We start from the raw sequence: 9,574 nt of genomic DNA on the forward strand, positions 1-9,574 counted from the left end.
AAAGGAGAATGGAGGAGAAGGGATTGCGGCGTGGCCATCCCCCCTGGGGGTGATGTCTCGCTTTCTGTCTCTCTGTCTCTCTCTGTCTGGCGAGCACATGCACCCTATAGCAAAAAGCTCTCCAAAAAAAAAGAAAAAGAAAAAAAATTATTTAATTTTATTTATTCACTCATTTCTTTTTTTTGGAGATATTTTTGCTATAGGGCGCATGTGCTCGCCAGAAAGACAGAGAGAAAGCAAGAAATCACCCCCCCAGGGGGGATGGCCATGTCACAATCCCTTCTCCTCCATTCTCCTCTCAGGATCTTGGGCACACACGCACATGCGCCCGGCATGAGTTTAAGCCACCGGGGACTCGAACCTTGGTCAACTATGTGGGAGGCCAGTGACATAGCCACTATGCTAACTGCTGGTCCCCAATAATATCTTTTCATTTGACCAGAGACAGACACAGACAGAGAGAGAGAGAGAGGAAGTAAGAAAGGAAGCCACCAGATTCAGGACCTGAACCATGGTCAGCCATGTGGGAGTGTCCAGAGCCTTAACCACCACGCCACCTGCTGGTCCTCAGACCATTTATTGACTCTCTTTCCTGGGACAGTCAGGACACATCTTTCTCCTCCACGGCTGGCAGTATTCTGGACACAAATGAAGTCCTTGCCCTCAAGGGAGGCCGTGGGCAAGCAGGGGTGTTGAAAAAGCAAACTGAGGGTCAGCTGGTGGCATGGTGGTTAGGGTGCCGGACTCCCACATGGGCAACCGCGGTTTGAGTCCCCGACCTAGCAGCTGGAAATTCATGCCAGGCACCTAGGCATGTTTGCTGAGAATCCTGAGAGGAGGGGACCAGCAGATGGCGTCATAGTTACGTCACTGGTCTCCTACATAGTCAACTGCGGTTCGAGTCCCGGACCCAGTGGTTTAAAACAATGAACAGGTACATGTGTGCCCAAAAATCCTGAAAGGAGAATGGAGAAGGGATGGTGGCATGACTATTCCCCGCTGAGGGGTGATTTCTCATTTTCTCCCTATCTTTCTCTCTCTATCTCTTTCCAGTGAGTCAATAAATAAAAACCAGTAGGGGGCATGGTGGTTAAGGCTCTGGATTCCCACATGGCTGACCACAGTTCTATCTGTCTCTCTCTGTCTTTCTGGCGAGCGCATGTGCCCTATAGCAAACACCTCTTCAAAACAAAAAAATTCATTTTATGTTATATGTATTTTATTACAATAAAAAAATGCACAAAATTGTCGAACTAAATACATAAATAAAATAGGGTCAGCAGATGGCATTGAGGTTAAGGTGCTGGACACCCACGTGGCCAACTGCAGTTCAAGTCCTGGACTAGACAGCTTGAAACTCACACCAGGTGTGTGTCCAAAATCCCAAGAAGAGAATGGAGGAGAAGGGATTGCTATGTGGCCACCTCCTGGGCGGGTGATTTCTCATTTTCCTTTTCGCTCTCTGTCTCTCTCTATTTCTCTGGTGAACGCTCACCCTATGGCCATAAAAAAACTAAAAACAATAATAAACAACCCCATGCTGGATGAAGAGGAAAGTCATGTCCCAGAAGACCATAAAGACAGAGGTCCCAGGGACCAGCAGTTGGCGTAATGGCTATGTCGCTGGACTCCCACGTAGTCGACCGCGGTTCGAGTCCCAGACCTGGTGGCTTAAACTCACGCCGGGCACATGTGCGTGCGTGCCCAAGATCCCAAGAGGAAAATGGAGGAGAAGGGATTGTAGCGTGACCATCCACCCTGGGAGGCGATTTCTCACTTTCTGTCTCTCTGGCTCTCTCTGTCTTTCCAGCGAGCACATGCGCCCTATAGGGAAAACCTCTACCAAAAAAAAAAAAAAAAAAAGACAGAGGTCCCATCTTGGGCCTCACATTCCACAGTCACAAAAGCCCAGAGGGACCAGCCCAGAGGACGGATCCTACCCTGTGGAGAGGAGACGCTGATATCAGATTCAGGAATCCCGGGCTCCGGGGTACAGGGGAAAAGACTGAGGACCACAGTGTCCGAGCCATCGACGGCTTCATCCCCGAGGTCTTCAGGGTCCCCAAGGTCTGGAGCAGGGGACTGCTGGGTCAGGATGAGGTCGTCTACAGTCTGGGTGGGCTCCATGGGGGATGCTGGTGGAAGGGCAAGAAAAGGAGTGGTAACAAAAGTTATCAACATGGGAACCAGCAGTTGGCGTAATGGCTGTGTCGCTGGACTCCCACGTAGTCGACCACGGTTTGCGTCCCGGACCCGGTGGCTTAAAACTCATGCCAGGCGCGTGTGCGTGCGTGCCCAAGATCCTGAGAGGAGAATAGAGGAGAAGGGATTGTGGCGTGGCCATCCCCCCTGGGGGGTGATTTCTCGCTTTTTGTCTCTCTGTCTCTGTCTGTCTGGCAAGCGCACGCGCCCTATACCAAAAATCTCTCCAAAAAAAAAAAAAAGTTATCGACAGCTCTTTTTTTTTTCTTTTTAAGAAATGTTTATTTTTGGGAACCAGCAATTGGTGTGGTGGTTAAGGGTGCTGGACACTCCCACATGGCCGACCACGGTTCGAGTCCTGGATCTGGTGGCTTGCTTTCTCACTTTCCTTCTCTCTCTCTCTCTTTGTGTCTCTCTCTGGTCAAATTAAAATGAATGAATGAATAAATAAATAAAAACAAGGTGTTTTTTTTTTTTTTTAAAAAGACTTGTTTATTTTGGGGCCAGCAGATGGCGTGGTGGTTAAGGCGCTGGACTCCCACGTGGCCGACCGCAGTTCAAGTCCTGGACTTGGTGACTTGCTTTCTCACTTTCTCTCTAACTCTCTCCCTGTGTCTCTCTCTGGTCAAATTAAAAATAAATGAATGAATAAAGAAAATTAAAATGAATCATTCTTTAAAAAATTGTTTATTTGTTGCTATTATTTTTTGAGAGGTTTTTGCTATGGGGCACATGCGCTCACCAGAAAGACAGAGAGAGACAGAGAGACAGAAAGCAAGAAATTACCCCTCCCAAAGGGGATATGGCCATGCCATGTTCACCCATGTAGGAGTCCAGTGACATAATTGTTACACCATCTATTGGTCCCTATTTATTTATATTATTATTATTATTATTTTAGAGAGATATCTCTATAGGGTGCGTATGCTTGCCAGAGAGACAGAAAGCAAGAAATCACCCCCCAGGGAGGATGGCCACGCTGCAATCCCTTCTCCTCCATTCTCCTCTCGGGATCTTGGGCACGCACACACACGCGCCTGCATGAATTTTAAGTTGCCAAGTCCAGGTCCAGGACTCAAACCGAGGTGAACTATGTGGGAGTCCAGGAACATGGCCATTGCACTATCTGCTGGTCCCATTATCTTCAGTTTTAATCTGACCAGAAAGAGACAGTGCAAGAGAAAAAAGTGAGAAAGCAAGCTGCCAGATCCGGGACTCGAACCAGTGTCAGCCATGTGGGAATCCAGCACCTTAACCACTGCACCACCTGCTGGTCCCCTCAACAGCTTTTATTAGGCACCGAAAGCATATGCAATCTTGCAGAGTGGAGATGAGAAAATTAAGTCTCGGATTAAGTTCCAGGGCTGGGAAATTCAAACCAGAGTCTGATTGCTTTGCAGACCTATGCTTCCCCACCATCAAGGCAGCTGCAACATGCAACGTTTGCAAACCCTGGCTCTGCGGTCAGGTTTCTGGGTTCGGATCTCCCCTTCTACTGGCTGTGAACCTTTGAGCCCATGACAACCTCTCCGAGCCTCAGTTTCCCCTTCACTAAAATGAGGAAATGAGCCCTAAAACAAGTAAGTCTGCAAATAGCTGAGCAGGGGATCTTAAGTACGCGGAGATCAGTACATGTTTCCCGCAGTTATCGGGGGTGGGGGTACCCCTGGATTGAGAGCTCACCCAAGATGCGATGCGTCCCAGTCCCACCCACGCCTCTCTGATTCAGGGGGGTCCACTCACCTCCCTACAAACCTCCTCCGTCCCCCCGCGTCGCAAACCCAGGTTCCCCAAAACTTGGGAACCCAATTCACAAACTTTTCTCCTTCAGTGGATATATCGGGGAGCAGGATGGAAACTGGACCCTCTACGCTCTTGGCTTCCTTGGCCAGGACAGAGAGCAACTTGATACGCGACAGCTACCCCCACCTCAGAGCACCCTGACTGCGCCTGCGCACCACCGCCCCCCCAAAGTACGGAAGGGCTCGAGCAGTAGAAGCTACTTCGGGCCCTTTAAGACAAGCAAGGAGGCGTGGCTTCCGCTGGGGCTGGACTTGTGCGGCTGCGCCTGCGCGTTCTTTTCCCAGCGCCTGAGGGTCCGAGGGGGGGAGTGGGAGGGGCCTCAAGGGACGCGAAAGATTTCACTCCACCGGTGCGCGCTCACCCGCCCCGGCTCCGCCCACAGGCGTCACTTAAAGGGAGCCAATCGGCTCCAGCTTCTGGCGGGGGGGCGGAGCTTACTCAAGGCGGTGGGCGGAGGGAGGTAGGAGGGGCGAATGGAATTTAAAGGGCCAACGTCATCACCCCCCCTCTTCCACGTTTAATATCCACGCTCCTTGGGATTTAGAGGCTTATGAGCATCTACAGGGATTTGGTGGCAACAGAAGAGTAAAAGGAGGGCGTTTATACGGCGCAAAGTGCACAGTGCCTGGAGGATTCCCCCAAGTAGCCTGCCTGGGGAAAGGGGGTTCGGGAAAGCATCGGACTGGGTGCAATCGCATCCTTCTTGAGGCCTCACTCATTCTGGAGACCCACTCTCCCCGAATAACGACAGGAATATATTTATCTATCCCATGTCCCTCCTCTACTTGGTATCCCTCCTGGAGCTTCAGGGGTCTCCACCCCATTTCCTCCTCCGTCCCCGAGTGTGCCTCCTTCCATTTCTCTATTACAACCCTTCTGCGGTTACGGAAGACGGAGGAGCGAGAACAAACCAACGGATACCGGAACTAGAGTCCTGCGGCGTCCGGTTTTCATAGGGAGCGCATAGTCCGTGGGACCCACAAGCCAACTTCCGGTTCCGGTCCTCTGGTTTACGCTGCCCGCTGTCGCTATGGAGGAGCCGGAGATGCAGCTGAAGGGGAAGAAAGGTGGGGCGGGCCCGGGGCTGGATGAAGGGGATCGGAAACTACCGCAGGGGCGACCTGACAAAGGGCGGGCTTGGTGCAGGTGCATGTAGGGGGAAGGTAAAATTGAGCTGCCATCGGTGGCATCCTACCTCGGCCGTTGACTTGTTTTAAAAACCTTTAGAGAGACTTCGTGCCTCGGTATTCTCAGTTGAGAAATGGGGAGTTCTAATGTCTCCCGTCTCCTATAGGGATCTTTTAAGAAATCAGTAACCGGGGCAGGCAGCTGGCGGAATGGCTATGTCGCTGGACTCCCATGTAGTCGACCGCGGTTCGAGTCCCGGACCCGGTGACTTAAACTCACCCCAGGCGCGTGTGTGTGCATGCCCAAGATCCCGAGAGGAGAATGGAGGAGAAGGGATTGCGGCGTGATTTCTCGCTTTCTGTCTCTCTGTCTCTCTCTGTCTGGCGAGCGCACGCGCCCTATTGCAAAAACCCCTCCAAAAAAAAAAAAAGAAGTTAGTAACCTACTATTTGTCAAGTACTGGGAAAATGCAGGGGTCAGGTATGGTGATCGCTGTATGTATTATATCCTTTTTTTTAAAAAAAAAAAAGGATTACTTTTTTAAAAAAAAGAATTATTTTATTGAACTTTTTAAAAATCCAGTTATTTATTTTAATTTGGCCAGAGAGGGACAGAGCGAGAGAAAGCAAGAAAGCAAGCTGCCGGGGCTGGGACTCAAACCACAGTCGGCATTGTGGGAGTCCAGTGCTCATAACCACCACGCCACCTTGCTGGCCGTAAGGATTACAGTTTTATACATCATCATTATCTTTATTATTATTATTAGGGAGAGATTTTTGCCATAGGGTACGTGCACTTGCAGAGAAACAGAGAGGGTGAGAGAGAGCCCTCCTTTCCCTTCCAGTCTCCTCTCTGGATTTTGGACATGCACTCACACCCACCTGGCATGAGTTTTAAACTGCCCAGTCCGGTACTCGAACAAGGTGCTAAGGTCCTGAATGAGGTGGAAGAGGCATTAAGGAAGCTTGATAGTAAGGGAGGGCCTTGCTCGGGAGGTGACATGTGGGCTGAGACTTGGGGGATGAAGAGGAGCCGGTGGAAGAAGGGTGTCACAGGAGTGAACCCTTTGCAGGTGCAAAGGCCTTGGGTGATAAAGTGTTCAGAGCTGAGTTGTAATACAGAAACTGTTAATCACATGAAGATATTTATTGTATGTCTTTGTTTTTTTTGTTATAGGATGTGTGTGCTCGCAAAGAGAGAGGGAAAGTGAGAAATCACCCCCTAGTGGGGTGGCCACGCTGCAATCCCTTCTCCTCCATTGTCTCGGATTTTGGGCACGCACGCACGCACACGCGCCCGGTGTGGTTCTCAAACAGCTGGGTCCGGGACCTGAACCACTGCAGTTGACTCTAGCTATGTGAGAGTTCAGTGCGTTACCCACCACACCACCTGCTGACCCAGGAGGTATTTTTTGGACAGGATTTCATCCTGTCACAATCCTTCCTTCTTCAGCCTCCTGGTTAGCTAGGACCACAGGTGCAGGCCACCCTACCTGGGCTGTTGAGGTTGGGCTGGGAACTGAACTTGGACCTCCATAAGACTCCAGCCATCATACATGGCGACTTCCTGCTTGTACCACTGCAGCTGGGCCGAGCTTACATGCTCCTCACTGAGCAGTACGGCTGAGAGCCATCTACGGACATAAACTTGCAGACTCTTTTTGTCCCTGTGGGCATTATCTAGAGTCAGAAGGCCCGGCCAGCTTAAGCAATGCTGGATCCATACGGAAGATGGCAAGTCAGTTCCCCACTTGCCCTATATACTCCAGGTGGCCCCGATCCTGGCTGTCCGGAAAGGATGGCGGAGATCGCAGTGTGAAATACTTATTTATTTATTTATTTTATTTTTTAAATTTATTTTTTCATCAGATCAGGGAGAGACAGAGTGAGAGAGAGAGAGAGAGGGAAAGTGAGAAACCAAGCCACCAGGTCCGGGACTTGAACTGCGGTTTGCCACATGGGAGTCCACCACCCACCGGCCCCCGCAGTGTGAAATCTTGTGGTGGTGCTTTATCTCTCTTATCTCTTTCACTTTGATGCAAGAAATAAAAACTTAAGGACCAGCAGTTGGTGTAGTGGCTATGTCACTGGGCTCCCACGGAGTCGCCTGCAGTTTGTGTCCTGGACCCAGTGGCTTAAAACTCACGCCGGGCGCGTGTGCATGTGTGCCCAAGATCCCGAGAGGATAATGGAGGAGAAGGAATTGTGGTGTGGCCATCCGCCCTGGGGGTTGATTTCTCTCTTTCTGTCGCTCTGTCTTTCTGGCGAGTGCGTGCGCCCTATAGCAAAAACTTCTCCCCAGAAAAAGAAAGAAAGAAAAACTTCAAAAAAAGAAAAAGTCTTGGGGCCAGCAAATGATGTGGAAGTTAAAGCTGCTGGACCCTACAAGGCCAACTGTCATGTTCGAGTCCTGGAGCCAGCAGCTTGAAAAATCGCACCAGGTGCGTGTGTGTGCCTGCCCAAAAATCCCAAGAGGAGAATGGAGAAGGAATTTGCAAGTGGCCACTCCCACCAGGGGGTGATTTCTCATTTCTCCTTCTGTCTCCTGTCTTTCCAGTGAGCGCACGCACCTATAGCAAACCAAAAACAAACCAACAAACTCAGGTGCAATCACTTGGTAAAAGATGTGCAATGGAATCTCAGAGAACAGCAACACAGTAATGCCCACTGCCAGTGGGTTTGCAGGGAAGGATCATGAGTTGACCGCATGCATTGTGACCACTTCCTCCAGCCTGTCCCTGGGCTACGGTGACCAGCTGCTGGGGAGGCACTGGAGGCTCCTCCCTGCTCTGGCTGGGCTCCCGGGTTGAGCGATCAAGAGTCCTTTACTCTTTCTCCTTGTCTGCCCCCCCACCCTCCCTCCCTGCTGACCCTGGACCCAGTGACGGACAAGTTTACTGAGAGCGTATACGTCCTGGCCAACGAGCCCTCGGTGGCCCTCTACCGGCTGCAGGAACACGTGCGCCGTTCCCTCCCTGAGCTGGCCCAGCACAAGGTGAGCCCCCGACCGCTCTTGCCAGCTCTTGCCGTGGACCTCCAAGGATCTGCATTTTTGGGGGTGGGCCTGTCGGGTGGAGCAAGGCCTGTTGGGGTAGGATTCAAGGCTCGGACTCCGGGGAGGGGGCACATGGGGGCTAAGCCAGGGTGAGCCTGGGGGTGAAAAACCAGCAGTTGGCGTAATGGCTATGTAGCTGGACTCCCATGTAGCCGACTACGGTTCGAGTTCCGGACTCGGTGGCTTAAACTCACGCTGGGTGCGTGTGCATGCGTGCCCAAGATCCCGAGAGGACAATGGAGCAGAAGGGATTGCAGCGTGACCATCCGCCTGGGGCGTGATTTCTCGCTTTCTCTCTCTCTCTCTTTCGCTTTCTGGTGAGCGGACACGCCCTATAGCAAAAACCTCTCCAAAAAACAAAAAGAAAAAAGAGGTTTATGGACCAGTCAGTGGCGCGGCAGTTAAGGTAGCTGGAAATCCCATATGGCCAACTGCATAGCTTGAGTCCAAGACTGGGTGACTTGGAGGTGGAGCAGGGGAGAATAGAGGTTTATTGGGTTCATGATTCTGGTAGCTGAAAAAATGGAAATCCAAAGGCGTAGACCTGGTTGACCTCTGGTTCTATATCACACCATGACTGACAGTAGCAGAGAAAGAAAAGAAACAGGATTCCCTCTTCCTCTGTGGTCTATCCCACACTCCCAGCCAGTTGGATGGAGTCCAGTTAGGTTCCATTAGGTACCGCCTCTTAAATGTCTCACCACCTCCCAAAGCCATTACACTGGGAAACAAGCTTTCAGAACATGAACCTTCAGGAGACCAGTCATTATCCAAACCATCCCAGTTAAGACCTACATGGAGGACGAGCAGATGGCGTAATGGTTACGTTGCTGGACTCTCACATAGTGTACCGCTGTTTGAGTCCCAGACCAGGAGGCTTAAAACGCACTGGGCGCATGTACACGCATGCCTAAAGTCCTGAAAGGAGAATGGAGGAGAAGGGATTGCGGTGTGGCCATCTCCCCAGAGAGCTGAATTTTCGCTTTCTGTCTCTCTATCTCTCTCCAGCAAGTACATACACCCTATAGAAAAAAAAAAAAAAGCACTCTTGGGACCAGCAGTTTGCGTAATGGCTATGTCACTGGACTCCCATGTAATCAACCACGGTTCAAGTCCCAGACCTGGTGGCTTAAACTCATGCCAGGCGCGTGTATGTGTGTGCCCAAGATCCCGAGAGGAGAATGGAGGAGAAGGGATTGCGGCGTGGCCATCCCCCCAGGGGGGTGATTTCTCACTTTCTGTCTCTCTCTCTCTCTGTCTTTCTGGCGAGTGCACACGCCCTATAGCAAAAAGCTCTCCAAAAAAAGAAAGAAAAAACCTCTTTAAAAAAAAAAGAAAAGATGCTGGACTTACACCTGGCTGACCACAGGTCAAGTCCCAGACCTGG

The 9,574-nt window shown here is 51.0% G+C and overlaps 2 protein-coding genes across 4 annotated transcripts in view; one reads left to right on the forward strand and one right to left on the reverse strand.

Annotated features, from left to right (window-relative positions):
• The window catches only part of RFXANK (regulatory factor X associated ankyrin containing protein), a gene marked incomplete in the record, with an annotated part of 12,433 nt that extends 8,248 nt beyond the window's left edge, over positions 1-4,185 (reverse strand). Inside the window, 2 exon segments of the mRNA XM_014587312.2 lie at positions 1,941-2,135; positions 3,946-4,185. Coding sequence (XP_014442798.1) covers positions 1,941-2,127 — 187 coding nt within the window.
• Positions 4,186-4,521: 336 nt separating this feature from the next.
• BORCS8 (BLOC-1 related complex subunit 8) overlaps positions 4,522-9,574 on the forward strand; it is a 16,182-nt gene continuing 11,129 nt past the window's right edge. For 2 of the 3 annotated variants that reach the window (XM_006147098.3, XM_006147097.3), the window contains exons 1-2: positions 4,522-5,072; positions 8,015-8,127. In XM_006147098.3, the coding sequence (XP_006147160.1) occupies positions 5,036-5,072; positions 8,015-8,127 (150 nt within the window). In that variant the 5' untranslated portion in view covers positions 4,522-5,035. The remainder of the gene's footprint in view (positions 5,073-8,014; positions 8,128-9,574) is intronic. The other variant, XM_006147099.3, reaches the window with a different exon arrangement.

The sequence above is a fragment of the Tupaia chinensis genome, unplaced genomic scaffold (assembly GCF_000334495.1).
Source record: "Tupaia chinensis unplaced genomic scaffold, TupChi_1.0 Scaffold000201_1, whole genome shotgun sequence".
Taxonomy (NCBI): domain Eukaryota; kingdom Metazoa; phylum Chordata; class Mammalia; order Scandentia; family Tupaiidae; genus Tupaia; species Tupaia belangeri.